Source organism: Macrobrachium rosenbergii, chromosome 56 (genome assembly GCF_040412425.1).
Source record: "Macrobrachium rosenbergii isolate ZJJX-2024 chromosome 56, ASM4041242v1, whole genome shotgun sequence".
Classification (NCBI taxonomy): Eukaryota; Metazoa; Arthropoda; class Malacostraca; order Decapoda; family Palaemonidae; genus Macrobrachium; species Macrobrachium rosenbergii.
In genome coordinates this window covers 34,924,164-34,940,481 of record NC_089796.1, presented here as the reverse complement: position 1 = coordinate 34,940,481, position 16,318 = coordinate 34,924,164, and the positions used below count along the sequence as shown (strand labels likewise).

General features: G+C 38.4%; 1 protein-coding gene across 21 annotated transcripts in view; it reads right to left on the bottom strand.

Annotated features, from left to right (window-relative positions):
* Positions 1–16,318, bottom strand: part of LOC136836296 (dentin sialophosphoprotein-like) — a 377,513-nt gene that overhangs the window by 74,280 nt on the left and 286,915 nt on the right. For 4 of the 21 annotated variants that reach the window (XM_067100393.1, XM_067100391.1, XM_067100392.1 and 1 more), the window contains one exon: positions 9,535–12,507. The exons of the other annotated variants lie outside the window; for them this stretch is intronic. In XM_067100393.1, coding sequence (XP_066956494.1) covers positions 10,300–12,507 — 2,208 coding nt within the window. In that variant the 3' untranslated portion in view covers positions 9,535–10,299. Of the gene's footprint in view, positions 1–9,534; positions 12,508–16,318 lie in introns of those variants that run through there. 21 annotated transcript variants of the gene reach the window in all.

Here is a 16,318-nt window from a genome sequence, read left to right as displayed (position 1 = left end):
AAAAACAGAGCAAAACTTACTTTTTTATATATTCGTAGAATATATAAAAAATACTTGAGTGCAAACGGAAAGTAGCACCACCACCAAAAACATGCCCTGCAGATTTAATACGCCAACACAGCATAAATTTTGGGAACATAAAGACATGGAATGAGATAGTAGCTAAGATCAGACATAAGACCAGAAATGGTAAATCATTTTCCAATACTAAACTAATGTGGTGTGATAATCATCAAAGAGTCAACTAAAAATAATCAGTGAAAATTATGAAAAAACATCAGGAAATAAACAATGAGAAATGATAGGGGAGAAAGGGAAGGTGTGTGCGTGTGTGTGTGTAGGGGAATTTCTTAGTACAGTATTGAATGTTCTCTTTCCCTCTCGTACATAAACTCCCTTAGTTCTTTTGAGCAAGCACACACACACACACACACACACACACACACACACACACACACAGAGAGAGAGAGAGAGAGAGAGAGAGAGAGAGAGAGAGAGAGAGAGAGAGATAAGCTTACTTATCAAAATATGAACATGTCCGCAGTTTCCGTACAATATTCATGTAACGAATTATAAGGGAACTCAATGAACAGACTACCTCAACATGCTATAAAGATGGGTAATCAGGACCGTGCGTATTATATGTAAGGGAGTTTATCAGTGCGCTATCGAATTCTCTCTCTCTCGCTCTTTTGCATTGCTCATAATTATCTTATAACAAGTTAATATCCTTTAATAAAATATGAAATAAAACATAAAAATGAAAAACATAAAACAAATTGCTTTTACAGATGAAGCCTATGATTCATTTGAACTTTTTTTGTTTTGTGGTTTTTATGTTTATGCTTTTTACACATTTCATTAAAGGATATTACAGTACTACTGTACTATAATTTGTATTGAAATAATCAAGCATGAAGCAGAGAGAGTGAGAGAGAGATTAACTCGTACCACGTAGGTCAAAGCCTAAACACACGTACAAAGACACTCCTCTCCTTTTTCCATTCTTCTTTTACACTATACTGTATTTTCTCATTTTTATTTTTGTGTGTCTCTGCATTCTTTTACTGCATAAAAGACGAAAAACAATATTACATCTCGAAGAAGAAATATATTCGATTCATCGCCACAGTGTATTGTTTGACGTGTATGATCAGGATTAATGGAGTACAGGGTTAGACCGTCTGGGTGTTTCTGCACGTTTGTGACGTCACTGGTATGCAACATAGAAGAAAACCAGGAAAACAAAGAAATGAAGGGTCACTATGGCAATTGTTTGCCCACACACATTCTCTCTCTCTCTTTCACAACCTTAGGTGAGAGAGGTCCCCGCCAATATCCAGGTACTGCTGAATTGAAGGATTGATATAATCCTCCATATGTCTTTTTATTGCTATTTGGGTAATGCAGTAGGCCTAACAGTGTAAATCCGGACCAGGTGTTTCTTTGTTTCTTTTATGATTCCTTACATTCTTTGGTTAATATTTGTACATACATACATATGTAGAGACGTATATATATATATTTATTATATATATTATATATATATATATACATATATATATATATATATATATATATATATATATATATATATATATATATATATATATATATATAAATATATATATATATATATATATATATATATATATATATATATATATATATATATATATATATATATATATATATATATATATATATATATATATATATATATATATATATATATATATATATATATATATATATATATATATATATATATATATATATATATATATATATATATATATATATATAATATACTTTAATGACAGTCTTAACTATCATCAGCAATCCACATCATTCAATGTAAAAAAGGATAAAAAAATTCTGATAAATTTTGTGCTATATATTAATCCTGGGACTGAACAGGTGAAGAGCACCTTAATCCAGGTTAAGAGAGTTTCTGTGTTCTTCACTCTGCGAGGTCAAATACTGACTGATGACTTTCCTTCACCTTAACCTCAGCCAGATGCAGCCAGACGACGTCATGCACTAGATTGTCCTTATTTTGGTCAGAAGAGGACTAACCCTGTACGCTATTAATCCTGCGTATGATAATCGTATTAGTCAACAAAAGACGAAGAAGAAGAAGAAAAGAGAGCTAAACGGTGACATCAACATTGATGGAATGCCACATGTAAATTTAAACATATCCATACAAGTTAAGCTTCTGTGATATTATGAGGTGAAATGGAAGATCATTTGTTCCAATACAAGAGAAAATGATTATCGTAATTACTCTTTAGTAGTGTTCTTAAAATGAATTTGCTTTGGGAATCATCACGGGGGGTAAGGATACGGAGTTGCTGTTTTACACCTGTAAAGTTTTTATTTGTACTTATCCAACAGGACCTTGGCTCTATTAATCCACATAACCAACAGATTACTGTATGATTATGCAGTATTGACAAGATAGCAGTAATGATAAGGAGTTGGTCTTTAACATCTGTAGTTATTTTTTTGTCCTTAACCAGATTGTGGCCCTATCCTGCAGAGCCTTGGCTCTGTTATTGTGGATATGGGAGCAACTGCTGTATACAATTCATAAAATAATACTGTGTTCCAGAGGTTGGCAACACTGCACAGGAAGAAGCATTGGTAGCAGCCGAGAAAGGGATATGGGGGGGCAGGAAAGTTTCTGAGGTAGGGTGGGAGAAGGATGGGCTAGAAAGGGTTACTGGATTAGTAACGCTGTACTGACAGAAAAGGTTAGTAACGCTGCTCACAGGCGTAAGCACGCCGAGAAATGGTAATGAGTGGAAGGGAAGGAGTTTCTGGGGCAGAGGAGAAGATGAGACTTGGAAGATTGTGACGGATGGGAGGGGAGGGGAAGGAAGGTGAGTGACTTCTTGAGAGCTTTTTCAATTGTTATTTGACTTAGAAGCATGACACCAATTGACATGTCATCATACATCATATTGTTTATCACTTTTAATTGGCTGATGTATAGATGTCACCAGTTTAGTAGTGTATGGTAAATGGTGCATGGGTGGGCAAGCACTCTTGTTTTCTGTAAGCTTCCCAAAACTGGCAGAAATGGATACATCATTACACACAATGGTTTTTACTTTTGAATATCTGACTGAGCATGCCTCATGATAACATAAAAATTTCCTTCCCTAAATTGGCTACATTCAGAGTATGAATGCACTTGGCAGCAAAGTGTACTTCTTTGTCCAGTTTTGAGTCAGTTATTGGTATTCATGCTTTCAGCAGTTATGCTGTGATTGTGTTGTACTGCTTTCCCCTAATGCTGTTGCATTTCTTGTGGGGCCTGCAGCATTGCTGGTGTTGGTCTGCAGTGTGTGATGCTGTTTATTCTCTGTATGGCCCTACCTCATCCTAAGACTCTTCAGAAGCTTGAAATTGTCAGGAGAATCGAGGCAGGATGGTCTAAGGGACTTTCAGAGGAGTACCCAATGGACTTCAGAAGAAGCCATTATGAAGCCAGGTGAGGGGCAAAACTTCAACATAAAGAGGTTGAACAACCTTGAGGTGTTTTGTCAGCAAAGGGCACCTAGTGTGCAGGTATGCCATGCTGAGTTGATGGCTACGGCTATGAAGTTTGCAGACCAGCAAAGGGTTGAAGACTTTAAAATGGCACAACTTTGGGTGCTTTCAAGGAATGGAGAAATTTTCACAAATAGTAATTCCCTTTGTTGATGTGCCAGGCTCATTCAATCAGGAATCTTATGTCTCTCTTGCACGTCTTGATGATCAGGACCCTCCAGGCACTGCCATACCTCTTTTGAACAGTTCGTTGCTAAATGCCTCCTGGGACTCACAGGAGTCAGGAGATGTCAGCTGAAGGAGAATGAGGAGGCTTTTTTTTTTTTTTTAACCTTCTTGCAAGTTTTTCAAGTCCAGTTGTTGTAAGCAGTTTTGCCAGTACAAACAATTAACTGAGAGAGAGTTTTGTTTTTATTTCTAAGATTTATATTTTTCAATGTGCTTAGGTAAAATAAGAAAAACAAAGTGATAACCATGTTATATGGTAGTGTACTATACATACAGTACATCTTCTGTAGTATGCGTTGCATGTGAAAAAAAGAGGTTTGCTTTTTTTGTGTACAATGCTAGTATTTACAGTACTGTTTGGGCAACAATAAAAACAAAGTGATACCCATGTTTTACAGTAGTACTGTACATACAGTACACTTACTGTATTGTGTGTTTGTACAAGAGCAGAGAAAAAGGGCTTTGCTTGTTTTGCACAAAATATACTACTGTATATACAGTAGTATATTTTGTTAAAAAAAATATGGGAAAATAAGATGGGAAACTGGCTTTTGCATCAAGTTTTAAGTTTTAAGTGTGATGGTTGTTGTTTACAAGCATATTTAGTGTTATGGTTACGTGGTATTGACAAGGTAGGGAAATCAGGGTACCAAATAAATGTTTTGCATCTTCAGAGGGTTTGAAACCGTATCAGGAAAGTTCCATTATCCATAAAGGCCTTGGCTCTATTAATTCGGATACAGGATAGATACTGTATTTCTTGGTGTTGAAGACCTTTGTTGTTATGACATCAAATAATTTAATATCAAATTCAATCATAAGCCATCGTGAGCATAATAATCTCGGGAAGGCTTCCACAGCTCCACACTCAGCCCATTCTCATTGATTGAGCTTAGTATTGGTTGCCTTCCTGAAGAGAGACAGTTGGTGAGGTTGCTGTGGTCCCAGCTTGCTAGTGATTTCTTGGACCAAATTAACTCCGATCTCTGGATCAGAGAGTTCCTTGCTGTCAAGAAGGTCTAACCAGCTCCTTTCCCAGTCACTTACACCCCACAGGAGGTACTAAGTTTAGGACAATGCAAAGACTACTCCTTTAGTGTTGAACTCACCAGTATGTTGGCTGATGAATGACCACCCCAAGAAAGACTCTACTTGGCTGTTGAGTCTGGGGTCATGGAGTCTCCCTCCAGGCAGTTTCATGGCCCAACTTTTCTTGAATCTGGAGATTACTGGCATTTGGAGGAAGGGTGCTTAACTTTCTGTCACACCAAGAGTGCCAGTTTTTGGGCTAGCTTCATTCTGAGAAGGAGGGATTTAGTTTCTTCCCTCTTCTAAACAAGGGGTAGTTCTCACACTCGGGAACAGTTGGTGTTAGGCTCTTTTCCAAGGAATCAGTGGTGGAGGAGAGAAGACTTGAATCCCAGGGTTGAAGATACTTGCAGCCAAACCTTTTGCGGGCAGCTAGCCCTTCAGATTCTGAAGTTGGGAGGAAGCCTGCTTTTCCAAAACCCAGACCAGTGGCCCAGTTTTCTTCCTCTAGGGAGGGGATCTTCCCAGTCCTTTTGCTCTTATATCCAACCAAGGCAAGGAAAGGTGGGAAGGGAAAGAAGAAAAGAAGGGTTTGTTGAAGGTGGCACCCCTTCTCCTCCATTGCCATGAGTAGGGGTATGACTGTATTGCAATTGGCAATTTGGCAGAGATGGGACAGAACCCTGGGTATTTTCAGTCCTCTGGGATGGCTACAGGATTCCCTTCAAGAACTGCTACCCTTTCTTCTCATGTACTGTTCTTACCATCTATATTTTCCAGAACCTCTGGGTGCAGTGATGATGAAGAAAGGTGACAAAGAAGTCAAGGAGGACCAGTCTCCCGGGTTTTACAGTTGCCTCTTCATAGTGGAAAAGGCAACTGGGGATTGGAGACTGATCATTGGCCTCTCACAGCTGAACAAGTTTGTGTTGCAGACTGACTTCAAAATGGAAACAGCACAGTGAGTGCTAGATTCCACTAGAGAGTGCAACTTCTTGCTTCTGAAAGATCTGAAGGACACTTACTTCCTAGTACTGTAACAATTCATCAGAAATCTCAGATTCACCTCTGCTTTGTCTGCAACAGCACTGTATACCAGTTCAAAACTTCTGTTTTGGAGTTTTCATCTTGGTTTTGGCTTGGGCCCATTTGCATGTTATTTGCTTGCTGTGTTACCTGGAAGATTGGTTAGTAAAGGTATCCCTAAGCCCAACCCCTGGGCAGCTCTGGAGGACACCTTCCTACAAACCCTGGGAAAATTTAAACAGTTACACCTCTCCTTCATTCAGTTTGGTCAACCGAGTGTTGAACACACTCAGGCTCAGGTGGATTCTCAATCTTATGGTTCCCTTTGTAGAAACGCCCAGAGATTCCCTGTGGCCCCTCTTCATCAGCAACGTATGCAGAGGTATCATTAGTGGGTACAAAACTTCCAGCTACACACTTGGAGGTTATTCAATAGCTCTTGCGAGAGAGAGAATTTCTAGCAGGACTACCAACGAAATGTCAGGGTACCTCTTAAGAACCTCATCTAACATGTACCAGGAGAGTTAGGTCATCTACAGTGATTGGTGTCATTCAGCAGATTGTGGATGCCCTCGTCAACCTTTCTCAAGGTAAGCTCTAATTCTCACTCTGCCTTAAGCCAGAGCTTCATATATATGGCCATGGATCTTTGTCTCAGTGATCATGAGGAGCCTTGAGTAGTCTTGTTCTCCTCAGGAGCTCTGGCCTTTGAATTAGGACATGATTCATTCCTCCATAATCTAACTCAAGCAACATACAAGCTCCTAGGAAGGTCTTGGACTGAGATCTTACACTTAAGGCTGTTGTTCTGCTAGTCTTAGTCTCAAGAAACTGTATTGGTAGATGACCTTTCTTATCTTGTCTAGTACTCACGAGGGTTGAGAATCTCTCTTGTTCTTGTTTATTCCATTGTTTATGGTTAAGACCATAACCCATCAGTTCCTGACAAGAGATATGTGAACTTTTCGATTTCCTCTCTCCAAGACCTTGGTGGTATTCAGACAAGACAATTCTATGCCCGGTGCAAGACTTGAGTTGCTAACCTAAGAAGGACCCGAACGCATAGGCCACATTGTTAGCACCTCCTTGCTAGTTCTGACAAGCACAAGAAAGAGGTGTCTAGGAATAGAATTTTCTTTCTGGCCTTGTGCTGAAATCAAACAATCTTATGACTCTTTTGGCACAGTAAACATTTGTACTGCTTAGGCAAGAGCTTAGGAAGTCAGGGGCAGGGGACCATCTCATGCATTTTGAAGCAACTGTTTAAGAGAAGTCCGGTGTCTGGAGATGTCATATCACCTTTACCCCATCGCCCACAAGTGCCTGTATACCTTCTCTTTGGGAGCTGTGGTAAGCTGGTCAACAGGTTGTGTAGTGACCCAAGCTCCTCTTGATACAAAAGCATCTTGGTGTTGAATGGTAGAGTGACTGGCTTCCCTTTCTTCTTTCCTCTCTCTGAAAGACAGCAGTTTGAACAGGTGTGTGCTTGACTGGGTGTACATGTAAGTAGGCTATACAAACTAGTACCCAGTCTTGGAGCTGTGACTTATTAGACACAATTCTCTCTGTTCCCCTTATTTACATGGTGGTGGCTCAGATCATAATTTGAGGCCTTCATTTTTACTAGCTGAAATTTAAGCACCTTCCAACTTGTCACTCCTTCCCCCCTCCCCGTCCACTTGTTTCTCTGAGGTTTTCTTATACAAGCGGATTTGCAGGCACATCTCACTCACTCAGAGCCATAACATTCCGCGGTCCCTATGATTGACCAAATAAGGAGGTTACGGGGGCCAAGGCTCCCCTGTTCACTATATGATCAGGAACATGACAATTTCAGGTGGAGATTCATCTTGCCAATCAGTTGAGCGAGAACCTTACACCTAAGGAATGAGTCTCTTACATAAAAGGTGATGGTCTGCATTTCTGGAAGAACAATAACAAATTTTTAAAAGTAATTTATCTTTTTCCTATGCATACAACTGACAGCCTTGTAAAGTCCCCACTCAATGGGTTCTCTATGATGAACATCCCGTTTTCTGCGGTGCCTTCACATGCAACCTAAGGTCGGACGAACACAACCTTATTATCATTATTGTGAATTGTATATTTATTACCTGTTCATTTGTCCTTGTACCATGTATGTGTGTCAGAGTACTTTTATGTCCAACCAGCTATTGTTAATCATCTTGTTTTCTGTATGTACCTGTCCTGTTTTGTGTAGAGAAATAGTCTGACCTCAGGTCACTTGTAAATTTTTGTATTCGCAGTTTCTGAGTATACGCCGACATCCGCATGCCACTTTAGAAGCGGGTTGATTCATCAATAAACCTGCAGTACTTGTCTTCCTGCTCACTGTTTCTCACCTCTCACAGTGGTGACCCCGGAGTGGTTCCCGGAGCCTTTAATGGATCATCGTCAGGTTCGACAAGTGCACCTTTGGCGTCAATAAGGTGGAATTCCTAGGCCACGAGATATCCCCAGGAGGTGTCCGCCCAGTTTCATCGAAAGTCAAAGCCGTCGTCAGGTTCCCCACCCCTACCTCTGTCAGGGCCGTACAAGAATTCCTCGGAATGGTCAACTACTACAGGAAATTCATCCCGGGGATTGTGCGCACCATGGTCCCCGACGGAGATCCTCAAGGGCCGTCTGAAGACCTTAGAGTGGGGCCGTGACCAGCAAAGGGTGTTCTCCCTGACGAAGGCCGCCCTCGCCAAGGCAACAGTTGACAACGGACGCCAGCAACGTCGCCTGCGGGGCCGTCCTGGAGCAAATCGTCAACGGAGCCCCTCAACCCATCACCTTCTTCAGCAGAAAACTCAGCCCCACTGAGCCCCACTACAACACCTTCGACAGGGAACTCTTCGCGGTGTACCAGGCGGTACGCCACTTCAAATTCCTCCTGGAGGGTACGCCCTTCACAGTTTGGACGGACCACCAGCTGCTGGTCCACGCCTTCATGAAGCTGGGGGATGCATGGTCCTCCGGGCAGCAGCGGCACCTCACGGCCATCACTGGAGGGCCAACACTGCTGAGCGACGTAAGCACTGGCCACCCCCAGCCACTGGTGCCTGCCTCCCGTAGTCGGCTGGTCTTCGACGTCATCCACGGAGAGTCCCACCCCTCTGGCAGAACGACAGCCAGGCTGCTGGCGGAGAAGTTCATCTGGCACGGCATATGGAAGGACGTGACGGCCTGGGCAAGGCAATGAGTATTGTAAAGTCCCTGCTCAATGGGTTCTCTATGATGAACATCCCGTTTTCTGCAGTACCTTCACAAGCGATCTAAGGTCGGACAAACACAATCTTATTATCATTATTGTGAATTGTATATTTATTACCTGTTCATTTGCCCTTGTACCACATATATGTGTCAGAGTATTTTTATGTCCAACCAGCTATTGTTAATCATCATGTTTTCTGTATGTACCTGTCCTGTTTTGTGTAGAGAAATAGTTTGACCTCTGGTCACTTGTAAATTTTTGTACTCGTGGCCTCTGCATATACGCTGACGTCCGCATGCTGCTTTATAAGCGGGTCGCTTCATCAATAAACCAGTAGTACTTGTCTTCCTGCGCATTATTTCGCACCTCTCACAGACTTTTATCAAGTTTCAATTACTGATTCTAGCTTGCACTAAAGTTTATGCCTACATAAAAGGCTCTGGTTTGTATACCTAGGGAAAAAAAATTACTTTCAAATCCATATTATATTTCCCCACCTTTTTACAATTAACAAAGTAAACACTGTTTTTTTATATATTTTTTATGCATGTTTAAGCAAAGGCAGGACCAGGTACTGTACCATGAAAACTTTTGTAAGATTATACTAGGCTTTATTACGATGACAATTTTGATAATATAAATCAGTTCCACTCTCTTAGAAATAAAAATAAGGACAACATTTTGGAATATGTATGAAACAGTTTGAAAGTATTTACTACTTAATCAACATTGATACAGCATTGTATCGGAATGTTTACAAAAAGGAACAAACTCAAAATTCTTGTTTTGAGGAATAAATTTGGATTAGTAGGTGGTAATGCAGTTATGTTCAACACATCTTTCCATAATGAACTTTCACAAGGGTGACACCATTTTATTTTATTTTAACCAAACTTTAACTAGTGGGGTACCATTTTACATAAAATTAACATGTTGAAATATCTATAGCCACTGCTCTTACAGTGAACTTCATAATGATTTTGAAAAAATGTAAAAAACACTGATAATTTAACTTTATTTACTCTATAAAAGAGACTTACACTTCAGTAGTCCTTCCACTGACAGATGTACAAGCAAGCCTCAAAAGAGTTATAATAACCCAGCATTTAAAAAAACTATTCAGTTCTGATCAGACTACAATACTGTATTTCTCTTGAAAAGTTTATTAACCAACATTAAAGCACAACTTGGGTTTAACAGTTGAAAGAATTCTGTACTTATTCTTCTTGATAAAACTATTTTAATGTCAGTATATACTCTGGGAAGTATTCTGCTTTGTCATACTTGACTATAATTGAAGGATTTGTAGCATTGTCACCTGTTGAATCAAAAGGATAACCTGTAGAGGAATTGATTGGGGGTCTTGCCATAGAAGAATTTCCAAGTGTCAGTGACCCAACTGCTACTTTTGCCACAAACATATACTTGAGACCACTACTGTCAGCTTTGCAATAACCAAAAGATAGACTAGCATCACGTGCAAAGTAAGTGCCTTGTCCATAGGCTTGACCTGCACTTTGTCCATGCAACTTGGGATCAAAGTTTTCGTTACATATCTTTGGTACAATGTCATGGCCTGTTCCATGGAAGAGTTGTCTAATATTTACTTTCGTTGGATCCCCGTATATGTCAGCCATTTCTTCTGTTTTATTTTGGAATGCTTGCCAATGGAAACGATTCTGCACTCTCTCTATTTTGGTTACATTGCCTGATGTATTTCCTAACAAAGGTAAAATGTTTTTATATTCATCAGAGGATGAGGCTATAACTACTCTTTTTATTCGTTCATTACTTTTCATGTCGTCCCAATGTGCAGGAAGTTTTCTTTGTTTCTGCTCCTGGCCTTTTTCTTCTTGAAGGTGAATTTGGGGTCTACGACGTACTTCACGTGTAACTTGAGTGTGTGTGTTGGTTTGGAGCATTACCTTGAAGTCCAGGGTGTAAGTAAACTTAGAATTTTGAAACTGAATTGAAGCAGAAGAATCTTTAAGAAACTCTTTTTCAATGGCATCACTTGCCAAACTAACTACTAAGTTAGTCTCTCCTACGGAGTCTACCTGGCCATATTCCACCCAGTTTTGCTGTTTATCCAAAAAATACCAGACATTAACTGCAGCATCTATTGCTTTGCCTGGCACTGTCTCAGTGCAAAGCCTACGAATTTGAAAGGAGATAGTTTTACTACTGTTAACTATTTTCATAGTTTTAAAATCTGCTGTCCAGGCATCACGGCCTAATTTCTTTAGTAAGCTAACTTGTTGTGAAGGATCGACACGAGGCATTTCTATGTTATCATTACTGACATCACAGTAGGCTCTTTCCAAGGCTTTCACTTGGTGCATTTGTAAATTGAGCCAATTTGACCCATTTTCACTCATCTGCCAGTGGTAATGTTCCAGGGCATGGAGTCTCTGACAGCCACTGGTTTCATTGGGACAGGTGCTTTCAACTGAATTATAACAAATTTCTGCTATATTCACCTCACCATAAGCCTGAGTTGACCAGAATGTGCGAATTTTCTTCTTTTTGTTGAATTTATTTTCTGCATCACCTTCAGTCTTATTACTGTGGTCTTGTCTTCCATTTCCTTGCCCTTGATCATTTTGGTCTGTTGTTCCCTTCCCTTGGTCTTGACCAGCTTTGATTTTTGTCCCTTCATCCCTTACCTCGAGCGCAGGATTTGCTTCCAGCAATGCAGCCAAAACATCTTTAGGGCTCTCATTGACATCAATATCTGCAGCCTCCAGCACCCTGCGGCAGTTAAGTTTCATTAAGCTGTGGTTCAACTTGCACTTCTTTTTTGTGCACTTGAGGTTATTGGTTATGTATGTATAGCAAATATGAAGTTGCTGGCATTGCTGACGTTGACATTCTCCTTTATTATATTTATAACACACACTGGGTTCACTTTTAGATGCACCAGTGTTTGAGAATGAAGACTGTAAGAGTTTCTCCAAAGATCCTTCCGATAAATTCTGGATTTTTAGTTGGCTTAAAATTCCCATGTTATGTCTGGTAAGCCAGTAATGTCCCATAACACATTCCTCACTGTCACACTTACCTCTGACATATTTCGAACAAATATGCATATCCTTACAAGTTGACCGATTTAAGCAGCCTCTGGTTCCATTATGAGCATTACATATCTTAATGTTTAATCTAATTTCAACCATTTCACCTGCCATTTTAAATAAATGAGGGTTTGCCATCACAACACGTCTCACCAAATTTGTCTTCATATGATGACATTCAAGCAGTTGCAAGAGCGTAGCTCGTAAACCCCTTTTCTTTGCCAACACACTGATAAGCTTTCCTGGGGTTAGTGCAATTCTTTGGTGAACAACAGGTTCAGGACCTATGTGTGTCACGTGTCTCTCATCCACAGATTCATCAGAGTAGTCTTCACTGCCTGGTGTTGAAGCTCCTGAATTATTCCAATGTCCCTGAATTAAAAAAAAAAAAATAAATTTAGAGTGAGAAGAGAGTTTGTGTAGAATTTAACCACAGACATTTATACATGTATATTCAACTAATACAGCATATTGAAAAGATTGGTAAATCATAATGCTCAGTGAAGAAGAACCTTTAACACATACATTTATATCCTTACCTTTTGCTTATAGCAAAACCTAGAAAAGATAAGATACTACACCTTGCTGTTTTGAATGTGTGGATGAAGTACACAAGAGAAAATATGCTTGAAAGCTTTGTTTAAGGAGAGAAAACTGATCTATTTTGCCACAGAGTGAGACAAAGATGAAAAGATAATGGAAGCAGGGAAGGGAAAGACTGAGATGATTGTGTCTAAGGTATATTCAAAACAAACCATTAAGGCAGGTGCAGTACTTGTATCAGGGAGTACTGTAAAAGGAGTAGGTCCGTAGAAACGTGCTAGCTCAGGGATTGAACTATTAGGGAAGGTGCAGTATTTGTATCAGAGACTACTGTAAAAGGAGTAGGTGAAACCGTAGAAACGTGCTAGTTCAGGGATTGTGTGGGTAAGACTGAGAGTAGTAAAAGAAAAATTTGTAACTGTGTGTTTGGGTCAGGATAAGGAAATACAGAGTGAAAGAGCAATTTTGGGAGTAAGAACCTATGCCTTGCTGGGTTTGGAGGTAACAAAAAGGCGGATATGCTAAGTGATTCAAATTCAAATTCAAAGATATGCAGCACGGAAAGAGCTGTAATATGGTCTGATAAAGGGTTCTAAGAAAATGTGCGAATGGAGACAATCTTGTAGAAATGTTTAGAAACGTGTCTGACAGCTGGAAAGACAAGGTTCCTATAGAAAAAAAAATATTCATATCCTTCAGAGACTTAAATTTCTCTGTCATCAGGTAATCTACAATGAAATATATATGCTACAATTAAAATCAAGTTCCAAAATAAAATAAATGTGTGTGTATATATATATATATATATATATATATATATATATATATATATATATATATATATATATATATATATATATATATATATATATATATATATATATAATAAATCGGCAGCAAAATCTTTATACTGTGATACAAATACAAAATGTATGTTGTCAAAAATCTGTAGAAATTAAAAGGAAACTGGCTTCTGCAACTCAACACTCCTTCATTACTACGAAGATATTTTGTCTCTCAGGGTATGTAGAGATTCAATCACTCAGAGTTTCATTTTGTTGGGCTTACTGTAAGGACTGAAAAAATCTAAATAGGATGCTCACATTCTTTTGTGTTGATGAGTGGTGCTAAACGATGGTTTGTTTAATTGCCTATTCGTCTTAACAGATCTTCCAATATGTTCGAAGATGCAAATCCTGAACTGCAAATTTGATTTTCTGGTGCACATTGCACCACATCAGTGACAATTCTATTCATATACAGTAGATGACTGCAGCTCAGTTGGCAGCGCATCCTTGAAGTATTTTGCAGTGTAGATTTTGGCTTAAATATCACTGATGTTTATTTTAGGGTAGAATTAATTGAATAACTATGTAAACTTTTAATGTAGATAAAAATATCTATTACCAATAAATACAACAGTAAAGTTGCATAGTCCAGTCAGAATGTAGGAGTCCATGTGCAATGTGAGGGGAGCTTTTTTCATGTTTGGATTTCATTTATGACATCCTTCTGATGAATTTTACCTTGGGAGTCTCTTATAATCCCGTCATTTGGACACCTTAATGAAAAATAAGCAACAAAATGACCGAAACTGAATTAAGCTTTTTTCTTATTTTTTTCTTTCTCACCTGCATTAATATTTTCGTAAAGCATGTTCAATGAAATTTTTTGTCAGAAAGGAAATATATAAAGGAAAAATTACTTGAGCTTTTTGACCATTTACTACTGGCAGATGATGACACTAGCTGATGATGAGAAGGACCAAATGTCCAAAATCTATTCCTTTTCCTTGAGTGGCAAGACTTACAGTAAACTTCCACCAGATCAGGTGATTTAAATGACTATGAACAAAAAGTCAAAGAACAGGAGGAGTGGAGGGTGGGTTGGATTTACCAAAAATTTATCAATGGTAGCCATTAGTATCCTTAGTAGACCAGCTATTTTATGTCTTAGGGAAGAACTTCAACAGATAAGTCACTCCAAGAAGAATATCTATCAGCATCCAGAGCTAGGACCATCAAGGATGCAAAAAGACTTTCAAGTTATTGCTGATGTACATGCAGCTCTAGATGAGTGAAATGCTAACCCCCAGGATAGAAGTCAGCCAGTACTTCAATCTCTCTGTATGGGACAACCAGCTTCAGAAGAAGTACAACAGTCTTTTTGCAGCTCATGATGAAGGGGAAGATATGGCTAAGAGTGTGTTGGCTCGCTTATCAACAAGAGGAAACTCAATATTTAGTCCAATTAGAAGACTCAAAGGTAAAACATTTGCAACAATGAAAAAAGTTCATTTAGATAACCAAACAGTGTAATTTAGAATTGTTAATACAATTTTTAATAGTAACATAGTATATGAACATGTGTGTGTCGTAGGAAGGCTCGTTTCACTTCAGTTGTCATCAGTTGAGATAAGAGAGCGCTATGTTTTGAGTTACGCGATGACAGGTTGAATGACAATTGCTTATCAGTTCTGGAAATCAACTTGGGGTTTTTCATCTTGTTTATAAAACATGTCAGTCATAATTAGCCACCTGTTGTATGTTTTGATCGTGTAAACGTTTCTATAAAAGTTTTGTCCTGTGCGAGAAGACGTCGAAGGATTTCGCATTGTTACATTGCTCTAATCACGTATGCCCCTTTGAGAGAAAGAATACATGTCCGGATCGATTGCGTCATGTTTTGTAAGAATACAGTTCAAAACATATTACTTTCTTCTACAACCTCGTATCTTGTTCCCAAAATGCCTTAATGATGTCATGTGTTTCATGTCCTTCTGGAATCTAAAAATCTGTTCATTCTTATTGTTGAGACTGACGTGTTTGGTTCACTCACTCTCTCTCTCTCTCTCTCTTTCTTTAAAAGAGAGAAGTTATTGATGTAGAACATTTGTGGTCACTGGTGTTAGTCTTAGCTTTTCTGAGATCTGAATTTGTGAAAATTGTATATTAGTGAAGGCACCATATGAAAAGTGTGTTTTGTGAATCAAAAGCAGCTGCATGTCCTGCGGTTTTTCAAAGGTTTTCACAAGCTTGTGTAAGGTAAAGTGAATTTTACTTATTATTACCATGGTATAATAAGGTATATTAGGGAAATTTTGACTTAGTGAATTTATAACTGATAAATCTTTTGTGTGTCCTTGTGTTGGCAATCTCTTAATTTTTTCACATTTTTTTATATTTGTGATTTAACATTTATTTACTTAGCATTTTAAATATTTCTTGATAATTTAACATTGCATAACTTATTTAATTTTCATTACTTAAGATTTTCTTTTCAAATCTTGAGTAATTCTTGATAGCTAAAATTTTGCTTGATTAATTTAATTTCTTAATAAATTAAAGTTTCTGTGATTTAGTTTTGCTTAATAATTTACCTCAAGAATTAATTAAATTTTGTGTTGTTTCCAAGTAACAGTAAATTTTCAGATTGTGAATTCTAATTATAAATTTTGAAATTTAAAATAAATTTTTGTATTTAATGTTTTTAAAAAAACAGTGTTTCATTTGTTGACCACCAGTGAATAGGATTAAATGTATGTCCATAAGGCAAAGTGATGAACATGTTTTGTTCCTTTAGTTTTGTTGAAATGAATTAAGACCAGGGAAACAGTTAAAGTTGTTTGATGAAATGATGC